General features: G+C 49.4%; 1 protein-coding gene across 2 annotated transcripts in view; it reads left to right on the forward strand.

The window, feature by feature from the left end:
* Positions 1-26: 26 nt before the first annotated feature.
* The window catches only part of LOC100120084 (proton-coupled amino acid transporter-like protein pathetic), a 26077-nt gene continuing 12331 nt past the window's right edge, over positions 27-13772 (forward strand). The window contains exon 1 of one of the 2 annotated variants that reach the window (XM_008207547.4): positions 27-832. In XM_008207547.4, the coding sequence (XP_008205769.1) occupies positions 782-832 (51 nt within the window). In that variant the 5' untranslated portion in view covers positions 27-781. The remainder of the gene's footprint in view (positions 833-13772) is intronic. The other variant, XM_031923605.2, reaches the window with a different exon arrangement.

Below are 13772 nucleotides of genomic sequence, written 5' to 3' on the forward strand. Positions count from 1 at the left end.
TGGTGGGGGCGCCGGCTCTTTTCACGGCGGCGGCGCTGCGCTTCCTCCCGCACGTTGCGCGCTCGCGGTTTTCATTCTACGTCGGGAGCTGCTAGCGCGCGATCGACTCTCGCTCTCGAGTTGCGATCGCGTCCCGTTTGTTCATCTGCACTCTCTCCCGAGCCAACGCACTCGTCAACGCCGAGAAGCGCATTCACCGAAATCCGTCGCTCTCTCTTTCCTCCTTTCCGACTTCGTCGGCGGCGCGCACGTGCTCGGCCAAAACTCATCCGCCACCCGCGCTACACACACACACACACACACACACACACACACACACACGCATACGCATACACACATATCGATTCGCGGCGGTGCGCCAGCAGCACGCACACGCTCTCTCACGCACTCGCGCAGCAGAGGAGCGGCAGAGCGCGGAACGCGGAGAAGAGAGGCGTGTGTCGAAAAGGAAAAAAACGCAAGGGGGAGGCCGAGCAATCGCACGGACGGAGGACTCGCGCGTGTGGGTGTGCAGTACGGCCTGTCTCGCGGCGCGAGAGGGATAGCGATAGCTGCGCGGGGAGAGAGACGGAGAAAAGAGATAATAGAGCGGGACGACCGACGACTGACGAGTCGAGCCGAGCCGTTGAGGAAGAGCCGACTGTGTGTGTTGCCCTGCCGCTATCGTCGGATCGGCAAGCGATATAAGTCACTAGCACTCGCAGCTGCAGGACGACGATCTTCATCGACCTCTCCAGTCTCCTTTCGCCAGTGCTACTTCCCTTGACTTTCGGACGCCAGGATGTCGCGGAGGAGCGAGGACACCCTTCCCGTGCACGGGGGCAACTTTAAGGTGAGTCTTTGTGCTGCTCTTTCTCTCGTAATAAACTAAGTAGTCTGCAGTAGGGTACAAGCGCTTGCCTTCTCGCAGCAGCGGCCGCTTTTCTTGTTTTTCAGCGCGCGTTGCTATGCTACTCGGCTCTTTGCACTCGAGCGCCGGGAGCTCGCCTTAGAATTTTTCAGAATTAAGCTTCTACTGTAAGTGCGCCCAAAACATGCGGCGGGTACATACCTATACCCACAACGCTCGTAACGTTCCGAGAGAGCGGCGAACTTGGTCGGAGTTCAAAATTCGAGCTAGCATTTTTGTAACGTATACGCGCTCGCGCCTCAAAGGACGTAAAGCGACACCACGTGTGTTATCGTGATTATTGACACTGAAAGTTTACACACGACTTCATTCCTCTGATATTATTGCTCGCGTGTGCTCGTGTATCGCCGGAGGCGCAGATAAGGGTCGTGATTTGGTGTACTGATATGGCGTGCACCGGCGGATTATACTTTCGTTAAGTCTCAAAGCCGGAGAGCCGTTTCGAAATAGTTATAAGCACATGCATGTCGAGTTCACGAACCTCTTTTTTAAGTCGATCGGTATCGATCGTACTCCGCCACGTTCAGCGCGGCTCGAGGAATGCGAGTAATCTCCGCAGATAACACGTGTAAAAAGGCACTCGAAACCTGCTCCAGCGGTGTGTGTACTTATATATGCCGCAGAGGTCCACGCTCGGCTCAGCTGCATTTATTGTCCGCCGAGTACAATGCACCGACGTCGTACTCGTCCGCTTTTGAAAATTCGAATTCGGCCGAGTCTTTTTTCCCTGTGCGCCGTCGCGCTAAAGATAGAGAGAGGGGCTCTTCCGATTGAAAACCGCGTCAACGGACGCTATGCGGGTCAGCGCCGCGGCTTCTCCGCACACTGTTGTACTGTACACACACCGATAAGCGCGCGCGCGCGCGCGTGTGTGTGTGTGTGTGTGTAGTGTGTGTAGTGTATACCTGCGGCGAAGAGCGATGCGTGCGCGCACTGTGTTCTCCAAATGCCCTAAGTGGATTTCACCTCCGTCGTTATACTTTCGCGTCTGTTTTAGTTGCTTGTGGCTCGGATTAAAGATCGCTGCCGAGACGGTATTGTCTGCGCGCGATTATCCTTGCGCGAGCTGTATCATAATGCCGTGAGAGGAATGAGAGCAGCGCTGTATACTTAGTCTTCGGTGAAACTCCCGCGTACGTTTTTTTCTCTCGGGATTTCAGGCTTCTTTTTTGCCGGCTCGCGGTCTCCCCTTTTTGCGTGTCTCGTGAACGTTCGCTATATCTCGCTCATTGTGTACACTGTATACATTCATGCCCGTGGCGCCGGATTTTTCCTCGAATTCGTCGCCCCTCGAGTATTGGTTCTTGATGATTCTCGTATGAAGGCTCTTAAAAAAATCAAAGGTCGGCCGTTTGCCGCGGTGATTCGTTTTCTAAAACCTTAGCTCGGCAATGAACAACTTAACGATTTACGCGGTCGCCAGATTCAATGAAGAGGCTATTTTTTATTTTAATGCAGCGTAAATGCACTGTATGCACGGTCTATGAAAAGCGTTCGTCGTTCGTTTTTGCGAGAATAATATTTTGAGTGCCGCGTTTACAATCCAACATCGATGAGCGTCACAAGTGTGCGATTTCCTGTCTGAGAAATTGAAAGATTGGCAGAATCATTTGACAATGTCAGGAAAGCATAATTACGAATTTCCGCAGACGCCGCTTTTTTCCCGGTGAATGCGAGCTGTGCAATATTTTTTCAAATGATTATTCTCTGTATTTACGTAGAGGTGTGCAGGGAAAATAACCCGAGGTTGCAAAAGCGTAAAAATGCCGCGTTCGCAGCTTGAAAAATGTCGCCTCACGTCCGATGTCCAAAGCACAACAAAATTTGACACATCGCGTTTCGAGCGCACGTCGAAGATACTCGTTGTTTGGAAAAAAATGTCACGCATAAAAAATCGCTCTCGATAAAAAGCGGCTCGCGCAATGCGACGGTTGGCCATTCGGACAGAAGAATTCGCCACGCGCAACCGAGACGCAGGAGGTGTTTTAACGCACACGCATGAGGCTCGAATTTCAAAATATATAACACAACAAACGTTATCCTGATGACCGCGGTGTCAGATTCTGGCGTATTAATAGCAGCTGTATCGAGGCAACGGAAAACTTTGAGCTAATCAATTCGCTGTTTCGCTATACATTCTGCGGCACGCCTTTAACTGTCGGTGTAAAAACCGCAAAGACATGACGCATCGCGCGCGTGTGACGCAAGGACGCCAATTGTCAACACACGGGCTGTTGTGTGTGCGTTGCCGAGCGCAATATTCGGAACTGCCTTACAAAGCATATGCGAGCGCGAAGAGCGAACTCGTAGAGAAAGTCGGCCGGTCACACGTGCGGGCTACGCGAGATTCTTTCACAAGACGATCGCCAGGAGATCCTGCAAACTGTATATAAATTTATCCTATAACGCAGAGAAGCGATTTTTGCGGCGCATAAGCACAAACAGCGATCGGTCGTAAGTATAGAATACCGAGAGAAACTTTTGAGCGCAATACGATACTTGTGTATACGGTAAGCGCGGTCCGTAGAAGGCAAAGCGCAAAAAGTTCGCAACGCTCAGTGGAAATTTCCGCACCTTGATGCGCGCTGGCGCTCTCTTCCTTTCTCCCCCTTTTTTCCTCGCGCGCTCCTCGCCTCTCTCCCTCTCGCGTCTATTCATTTCGCTTCGCATGCGTTTCTGCGTCGTTGCTCTCTCTCTCTCTCTTTCTCCGCTTTTGCCACACACGCGAACGAATCAACGAGTCGCACTGCCAGCTGCGCGTCCCTCCTTAATTCAGCGCTCCCGATTTAATCGAGTCGCTACTTTTTTCTCGCGAATCCAGCGCGCGCGCGCGCTTTTGTCAATTTATCGATCGTCCTCTCGCTCGAACAAGAAGCCGTAAACGTCGTCTACGCGATTTATGCTTCGTTCGAATGACGTAAATCCAGCGTCGCCATGCCCTGCAGATGATGAGGGTCGAAATTTGTTTATGCTCTTATTACACGACCTCGCTATCGTCCGGACGTCGCGAAACCCAAGCGATAAGTGTCTCATTAGATAATTTGAGCGCCAACGAGGGGTCGATTTCGCGATTACGTAAGCGCGCGCACGAGAGGAAAGTTATGCATGTCTTGCAGGCTGTGTCCACAATTGGCTGAATTCGTTAGCGTATTCGTAGACGGTGGCGCTTTAGACAGTACTGCCAAAGTTCACTGCGTGCGTCTCTTTGGAGGGGAGGGCTGGCGCTGATGTCAATTTTACACACGGTCTTATGGAGAGAGAAACCAATCACGCCCACGGCGGCCGCTCGAACTATTTTTGGCACATAAGATTTAACGTGGAAAAGAAACCATTTCGAGGGCGCCATAGTCTATGCTCACAGCGAATAGGTTGGCAGTGCTACCCAAAGCACTGACGTCTACGAATACGCTAACGAATTCGGCCAATTGTGGACACAGCCGAGGATCTCACGAGCCAAGCGCGGCACGAGTGCGTTGACGAGTATACATACGAAACAAAGAGCGCTCGCTAATTCGAAGCGACGTGTTATATGTTCAAATTGTCAAGGCGACGATTTGATGAAATCGATTATAAGTAGTGGCGCGTCGGAAATCTTTCCTATAAGTAATTGATCGAAATTGTCACGGATCCATATAGATATAGAGAGAAAGAGAGACGCGAGCGACTCGATTGGCTTTCACGAGGCGACGTAGCAACAACGTGCGAATTAATTGATTCGTTTAGAGGCGGAGTATGTGCCTCCGCAAGTCTCGCGCGTGCTGTATATGCAATACGTGTGTAGTGTATAACGGCACACAAAGGGGCGAGGCCGCCTCAAATCGTACATTGACATATCTGCTGCGCACCTCTATAAGCCCTGCGAACAGACTATAGAAAGTCACACGCGGGGCTTCTCTCTCTCTCTCTCTCTCTCTCTCTCTCTCTCTTTGCGGCCGCACACGCGACTCTCCGTCGCGCGTTGCCAGTATACGTATATGTGCATATGTCTACTCCTCGGTCTCTCTCTCTCTCTCTCTCTCTCTCTCTCTCTATCTCTCTGTACAAACGCTCGTGCATCGACTGGAGCTGCCTGCAGCAGCGATATCCTTTTCACCGCAGCATCGCTGGCACTTACTCGATCTCTCGCGCTGGGATGAGTCGCGTCGATTATTCTGTTGACCCACGAGGAAATGCACTTATCTCACGCACCTGCGCGGCACTTGCGTAAACAGACGCCGGGCGCACGAACTTTCAGATAAATAATTATTATTCGCTCTCCGATCGAATTGCAGGAATAAGGCGTTAGTTATTTTGCGCCAATGAAATGCTCATTACCCATGTAAATTTATCCTTGCATTCATCTCCGACGATATACTCGCTGTAATTCACGGCTCATTCATAAACGGCCGTTTAATTTTTTTAATTGCCTGCCGGCTTAATTTATGAAAAATCCATCGGTCGATCAGCTGTGATCATGCATCGTGCATGTGCGCGCGCGAGAGAGAAGAAAAGATTCTAATTGTAGCCTGTCTCGCGTTACTTTGTATGCGCGCACACGTATGATTATGCAGCGCAAGGAGTCAATAAAAGTTGCGCCGTGGAAAAAAGGAGTACCGCTTCTCCGCACTCGGTAGCACAGCAAGGTTTCTTGGCGCGAGCGCTTACAACGCGACGTAACATTCGCAGTCCATCCTTTCTCTTCTTGCCGTCTCGCCGCGGCTATACGTAACGTAAGTGCTGCGCATTCGCGAGAGGAAACTGCTGCAAGGTCCAAAATCAAAACGGCGGAGGTCAAAGGCAATTGCGTCTCCGTTTTCGCGGCGGCTGGCCTCTCTGTGCATTACACTCGCGAGTGCATTCTGCATGCGCGCGACATCGCTTTGCCGCGCTTCTTCCCTCCCCGCCGCGCCGGGGCGCAGGAAGAGCTTGCCGCCGCGCGTTTAAGGATTATTGAACCTCATTAAGGCTGACGGTTGCGTAAGCGACCTGTGCGCGCAGGAAGGGAGCTGATAATTTCTGCGCTGGCTCGCGGAACGAGGAAAATTGAGACGTACCGATCGTTGAAAAAATTCGATCGGGCATTCCGTCGTATACACGGAACTGAGTCGCGTGATAAATTTGCGCTAAGGCAAAAGAACGTTTTTTCCCCGTATTTTCGAAGCCAGCTTTTTCCGCAAAATTGGCTCTCTTCGGCGAAGCGTAGCCCATTGTGCGGACGACCGTCAGTTTTTCTGTTTTTTTTTCTTAACAACGCGGCAATTAACGAGCTTCTAATTGCCGGCCGTCGATAACGCGACGCGGACTTGGAAGTAGGCGCCTTCCCGGGGAGGAAAATTCGCGCGCGGCGCTGCAGCGTTGAATTAGAGCCATACTTAGGTGCGCCGTGCGTCGTATAATTTCCGGTGCAGAAGCGGCAGCAGCGCTGATGCAACGACTCCGACGCGTATCCTGCTGCTGAGGCGTCAGAGGTTAACATGCGCTACACTGATACAGACCCATAATGCATACATGCATGCAGTCCGTCTGCGGTGACTTACATTGCACGCAATTCCGAGGCCGACGAAGGCCGTCTCCGTCAACTTTTCCTCCTCTCTCTCTCTCTCTCTCTCTCTCTCTCTCTCTCTCTCTCTCTCTCTCTCTCTCTTTCTCTTTCTCTCCTCTGCCCGCCTCGCAACGTGCCGCGCACATGGCGGAGGCTGCGCTGCTGCAGCAGCCATCCCCGAGGCCACACGAGTCGCAAGTTGCGCCTCTCCGCCGAGGAAAGAAGAGAGAGAGAGAGAGAGAGAGAGAGAGAGAGAGAGAGAGAGAGAGAGAGAGAGAGAGAACTGCAGTGCACACGTGTAGCGCTTTTACTAGCTGATAATGAACGTCCTTGGCTCTCCCGGAGACTGGTCTGAGGGCTCAGCTGCAGAGGAGAGAGAGAGAGAGAGAGAGCCTCGTCACACACCACACACACCGGCTACGCGGCGTCTCGTTTCGTTTTCCTCTTCCGAGAGCCGGTTTTTGCCCTCCCCCGTTTCTTCCACTCTCATGGCGGATCCATCGCGCAGCTTCTCGGACCAGGGCAATTTAATCCTTTCCTCGCCGACGTCGAAGTGTTCCCCGCCGTGCCTGCGCGTATGCACACCATAGGTTGCTAGGTAGCGATCGCGCTGAACTCGGTTAGGAATGCGATCTCCTCCGATCTCCGCGGCTTTTTGCTGCTTTGCTCCTCCTCCTCCTCCTCTCTCTTTCTCTCTCTCTCTCTCTCTCTCTCTCTCTCTCTCTCTCTCTCTCTCTCTCCCCTTGATTGGGAATGCGAATTACACTAATTGCAATTATCTCGATGTTCGCTTCCGACCGAGAGAGCGGCTTTCATTCGCTAATGACCGAGTCGTTTTATGTTACCTGTGACGATGCTGCCCCCCTCGCGCTATTAATGAAGCGACTCTCTGATGCGTATATGTATATACAGAACGGGCAGAAAAACTCGCAAAAATTAATCAAACCTCGAGAGAACTCGCGAGATAAAGCCGCGATAAGATCCAGTCTATATCCAGGTCGATCGTTCACTTTTCGAAAATCTCAAACTCGTTGAGGATCGGTTACAATGTCACAGCGCCGTGACATTGTAAGATCGACTATTTATTCTTGTACATTCGTAACGCACTTCGCCATTATGCGGCAAGTTTGACTTAACGCGTCTGACGATCGCGCAGAAGCGACTGCGCAATTCAAGAGCGGCAAAAAACTGAGTAATCTGCAGCGCATAAAAATGGAATGCAAATATGTACGCTAAATTTTAGCGGCCTGCCCTATCTTATCGAAATGCAAACTTCCTAACACGGTTTATCTCCTTTGTGCGTCGTCGGAGCAAAGGGAAACCCGAGCACCTTTATCCTGACTGTATTATGCACCGACGTAGATTAAAAAAAAATCACTCGCATAATTTCCATATCGCCTCTCGTATATCGTAGCCCGTCGTCGGCTGCAACGCAGACGGATAAGTTAACAGTCTGGCGATGATACAGAACGTTTTTATTTTTGCGTCGGAAACCAGTTGGGCTTGGGAGCTGGCGAGAAAAAAACTTGCGAGGTTATCGGAAAAACGCTAATAACGGCACAAAGTCAACATAGCTTGAACGTTGAGCTTGCCTTAGGTCAGAATTGCGTTACAAAACGAGATGCGTTCGTGACGCACAACAATGCCAGCGTTATGCTTCGTCCATTAACGGTCGGTAGTTTTTTGTGCGACGAGACTTATTGTTAGATTTCAATTAATCCGAAGCGTCGTTTGAACGTAAAACACATTCGAATCGGCAAATTGATCGTTCCAACCCTGAGCATTACGAAACTCCGTTACATGCGCATTATGAATTCTGAATGAAAATTGATCGCGCGTTAGCGTCAATTCGCCAAGTGTAACGCTGTCGAATGAAGCCGATAAAGCGTGCACTCATTGCGCGTGACAGCCGAACGCTGTTCACATGACCCTTCCAGCAATAAAAATCGATTTAGGCGCGATTTCGTGCGACGATCGCCGAGCTCTATCCGTAATTGGCCGTGGCGTATCTCAAGTGAAGGGAAAGTATCGCGGCTGCACAGCATGGGATCCGGCGAGTTTCTAAATATAGCAGGCTGGGCCTTCTTTCTGCGTCGCTCGCTACGCCGCGCCGCCGCGCCGCCGCGCCTGTCCCGATCTTGTATATTCCCTTTCCGCGGACTCTCGTCTCGGAAACGACTCGCTCTCTGCTATACGTGCGCGCCTATATACCTATAGCCATGCTGGCCGACGCGGGTATATACATGTATATTATACACTCGACTCGCTAGTTTGAGGTCGTCCTTGATCTTAATGGATCGGCCCGATCGTCGGCGGCGTCGCGAATCGGCTCGATGGTGAGAGCAGCTTATATCGAGATCGCGCGCGCACGCGCCGCCTCGGTGTCAGCGACCGCGAATATGGCCACCACTCTCTTGCCGTAACTTCGCTCTCTTTGCTTTTTCATCGCGTATATGGCTATGATACGCGTATATTAGTAGTGGAGCTCGAGGCTCTCGGATACGAGCACGTGACTTAGCGACGTGTGCTTCGCTTGCGTCACAGAAGCTGCTTCGATACGTTTTTCCTACATTTTTATGCGCTATAATGCACGCCGTTTATTATCTGCTCGGTTTCTCGAAAAACCCGTCCGAGGACTTTCAAAATTTTTGTTTCTCATACGCCGGGAAACAAATGGTCTCCTTCACGCACCAACGAGCGCCGCGCGGTGCGATTATCGCGAGATTTATCCTGTTAAATAATTTATTTATTTCGATGCATTGGTAAATTCAGAGAAATTCGATGTCTCGCACGAAAATTTATTCGGAATTGCGTCACTTTTACCCTCGAGCGGCGCTCTGCGTACATACAACTTTCCTTTCTAATCTTTCCGCTGCCGGCGCATCATTACGCCGAGCTGCATATGGATTACGGTTGGTTAATCTCGGGAATTTCGAATCAATTATAGTGATAAGTCGTAGCGAAAGGTCATGGTTCTTCCTTCGCGCCAGTCATCGACATCGGACTGACTGTGCACTTTAGTATAGCTGCGGTCATTTTCCGCCTGAGAGGAACTGATGCGTCGCTCGGAAAAAAATAACGTTCCGTAAGTGTACGTTGACATTTGCAGCGAGTTCGTATAGTCTGGCTGGATGTCACGAGAAATCGTTAGTGTAACGCATTCGCCACGAGCGAAGGTTACAAACTTTTGCCATTATTGATATGCGTGTATAACAAACTAAACGCGGCTTAACGCCGAAAGCGAAGTAAAGCAGTTAGCTTCTATTTGTCGAGTAAGGCGAGGGCAAATATTTTTCCTGGAAAGTTCCAAGAAAATGTAGATCGCGTTCTAGATCCGCGCTCATCTCGACATAATTGTTTGATGCATGGAGAGATCAGTTTTAGTGTACTCATAAAATTTTGATTACAAAATTTATAACTGCGACCATAAAATGCTCATTATTAATTTATAATCCACGGCCTTAACATTTTCTGATTTGCGACGAGATAAGCTGGACAAGACATGCTTTTCTGTATCGCGGTGGAACATCGAACATCATTGAGCGATAATGTATACAGTCGATAAGATCGAGTGCGATAGAACGTCAAATCGCCGCTAGGGTATTGATAAATCTTCGCATAAGTGAGATTAATGATCGTCATCATCGTAATCACGGTGGACGCTTGAGGATTAAATAATATCGATAGTCTCATGCATACTTATTAAAGTATTGTCCGCGTGTATATCTAAAGCATGCGGTGCTCTTTAGCGGTGCAAATCGTTTGTCTCGCCCGATTGCGATCGCGCATAGGCCGAGAGCCGCGCGTACAATTGCGTCGGAATTAATAAGGTCAACGCGATTACCGAGCAGCGTTACTGCGCACCGCTCGACTCTAGCTCTCGGGGAATTGTCGCGCGTTTCAGGGCCAGAGCACACGCACGCGCTGCAGCAGTGGACGCAATACGCATCGTCAGTCGGTGGCTTCCGACCGGCAGAATTACCGCGCAGATTTGCAAAATCCAGCGGGAGAATTTCGAGCCAACGATGGGGGGGGGGGGGGGGGGGGGAGGCATTCAAACGAGCGAGAAAACGCCGCCGACGCGGACAGGACGCGCGCAGCGCCGCCGATGATAATATGAGGATGTGACGCGGTTATAACCATCACTGGCACACCGTCGACGCGTTCGCTAATTTGTCATTGCTACGACCGAGCTCCGTCATTAGCGCTCCGATCTACCGATCTGCCGTGATGCGAGCGGCTCTGATTTGCGCGATTCCGTCGCGGCGGAGCTTTGCTCGAGAGTACAAGCGATAATTTTTTTGTTTTCTCTCGCCGCGCACGCGTTTACGCTGTTGCTGTCGCGATTTTACACAAGCTGATCGGTCGGGATCTCAAATTAAACTAAATTTAAATCTGCAAACAGGCTTTTAGCAAAATTTTGCTTTGCAGCGCTTCGAACGTTCCACGATCCATTTCAAGCTCTGTATCGTACGCAGAAACCGTAAAATGAGAGGAAATGGAAGAGGCACGCAATGAAGTAATCACGATAGTGTCAATTACTTGTATTTCATGCTTCGCCGACTGCCATTGCCAATGACACGCCAGGATATTCGTCGGTCGAATCCTGCAACTACTTCCGTTATCGTATAGTTATACTCTTGCACCCGTGTCGAGTCGCATTACAATAATTGAATTACAATTTTCTACCAGTTTATACCTGATGTTTATTCAGTCTGCAGTTGATCTTGTTCTTACATGTTTTTCCTTTACAATGAGTCATCCTCGCAGGAAACATGGTATTTTGCGAAAAAGGAAATCGACGTACAAGAATAAGAATAAACTCAGTGTGAATTAAACATCGTAGGCTGAGAGAACAATTGAACTAATGTCAGTGATTTCACGCAAACAATATTACGTAAATTTCGCAGAAACAATGACCGCGAAATGACTCAATTCTATTTGACGCAACGCGTTAAGTACATAGATACATTTGATGCGACACTTCGTGCAACTGCTGATTGATCAGCACGGATATATAGTGCCGCGAACCGATAGTCGTAAAATAATGCGAAAATTTTCCAACTGCGTACACACAATTAATGTGTATTTTAGTTGTGCAGACCGCGTTGACAATAAGTTGCTGTGTTGGGTAACGAAACGATCTCAACTCGACTCCTGTATTTTTCCAATAGGGTTAAGAACAAGTTAATGGGTAGCCGCGGAGAATACGCGCTCATCTATAATACTGCGGCGTCTTTGCGTTTCGTTGTGTGTATAATATATAGTACGGTCGACTGTCTGTCATCGCGGAAGAACCAGACATACAATCGTCCGGGTCTGTACATATTTACGTGCGCGGCTGCGCGTGTGTATGCGTGTTCACGTTTAATGTCTAGAGACCTTATCAGCGGGTATGACGAGGCGCGCGCTTTTTTTATCGGCCGCGCAATACTTATCGCTCGGTATCCCTTCAGCGGAGCTTATTTCAGTGTCGCTTTATAAGTAATGACTAAAGTTTTTGTTTCTTTTCACACACTTGTGCAATTTCGCGCAGTGACGTATAGCAGCAATCTCACATCTGTGACGTCGCATGTCGCTTCCATTCAGTCGGTTGATTTATTTATCGAGGTGATGTAATGTCTATCTTCATTTGAATAAATACTTTTCGTCCTCGTCGCATGTGTGTAATATACGACAAACGGAAACGAGTTGGTTCCAGTGTTATGCAAACAGACTAAAATACATTGGTAAAAATAGGCCGTTATCAGTTGCTTTTTTTTCTAAGAAACGACACGAGAATTTAAATGATAATTGGACGGTACATTATAGAAATTTTTCCTCGTATCAGGTAGCGTTATTAAAATTTCTATGCATTCAACGACTGCAATTATTGCGATCAATATGGTAGCTTTTGCTATTCGGCACGCGACTTCGTTTCAAAAACAAATTTTGAACTTGAATAAGTTTCGATATTGAAAGATTTCCTCATTTTCATTAGTGTCGGTCAACTACTATAGCCAGTATAATGTATTATAGCCAATAAACGGTGCCCTTGTACCCTTGAATTTTGCCATTGATTCGGTTTCAATAAAAACTGCACGCTGAGCTTGATTAGCTTCGAAGGCCCCTCTTCACCACCCTTCTCTTGGGCAATATATCATCTTCACTATTTGACTAATTACTTCCACTGCAGGTAGATAGTTCATTCTACGCGTGTATTCGAGCTTGCACACTCGATTTTATTTTGCGCCCAGGTGGGATTCATAGTTTACGTGCTAACCAAACAAGACGAATGAGCTCGAAAGATTGATATGCATCGTATACTCTTTCGCGTCACAGACATATTTTCTCGGGAAGCAAGAATAGCGCGCGTTAATCGGTGCTAATTCAAAAAGCAAGTCGAGAATCGCGCGGCTTTCGGGCAAGCCTCGTGCGATCGTAAGGGAAAAAAGTGCCAGTATACGCAGGTGAATGAGTTCGCGCGTTAATGAAAGAAATCGGCAAAGTAAAGATATTTTCGAGATAGCTGGCTATTTATTTGTTTACTGTAAATAACCTCAGGACAGCTGCAGGAAGCCGGAGTGGGGAACGAGATCAACAAATCGCTCGCGGGCTTGCCGATTGTTGGCAGAGCGATCACTTTTGTGTGTCTCTCTCTTTCTCTCTCTCTCTCTCTCCCTCAACGGCCGTACGGTTAGCTACAGCGCAACAGAGACGCTCTCTCGAATCGAAAATAGACACGGCGCAGTCTGGAGAGCCGCTGGTGCAGAATTAGAAATCTCTGGCCGAGAATGACCGCAAGGAACGCGATATAGCTGCGCGCGAGCAGCGAGACGGAGTTCTCTCTCGCTCGGAAAACTAAACTGCGGCCGTGCACCGCTCCGTATTTCACGTCTGTATTTTTAGCCAGCGTCTCCGTCGAACTCGTCGCGCGGCTGCTACGATCGCTGAATATACACCTATATACGCGCCGTAATACATCGGGCAGCACCCACGGCGGAACCGCTCGGCTAGGCGGCGCGTAGACCGGTGCAAACTAGATCCAGCCCTGGGGACCCTAGAGGCGCGATCAATGACCGCTCGCTCTCAAAGCTCGCTCCACAGCCCTTACATGCGCGTTGATGCACTTTGAGCACGTGTCGCGACGGAATAATGCCCGCAACTCTAATCACAATCAGCGCGCGGAGAGCGAATCGTAAGTCGGTCAGGGACCTTTTTGTCATTCATACCTAGTTTCCTCTGGGGCAATGAATCACTTCCGAATTATCGCCGCCGCGCATTAATAGATCCGAGTTCGTTCAAACGTTCTCCGAACGCTGTTTTACTTCGATCAACAAATTTGTTTCCGTATACAATTGT

This window comes from Nasonia vitripennis, chromosome 2, assembly GCF_009193385.2.
Source record: "Nasonia vitripennis strain AsymCx chromosome 2, Nvit_psr_1.1, whole genome shotgun sequence".
Classification (NCBI taxonomy): Eukaryota; Metazoa; Arthropoda; class Insecta; order Hymenoptera; family Pteromalidae; genus Nasonia; species Nasonia vitripennis.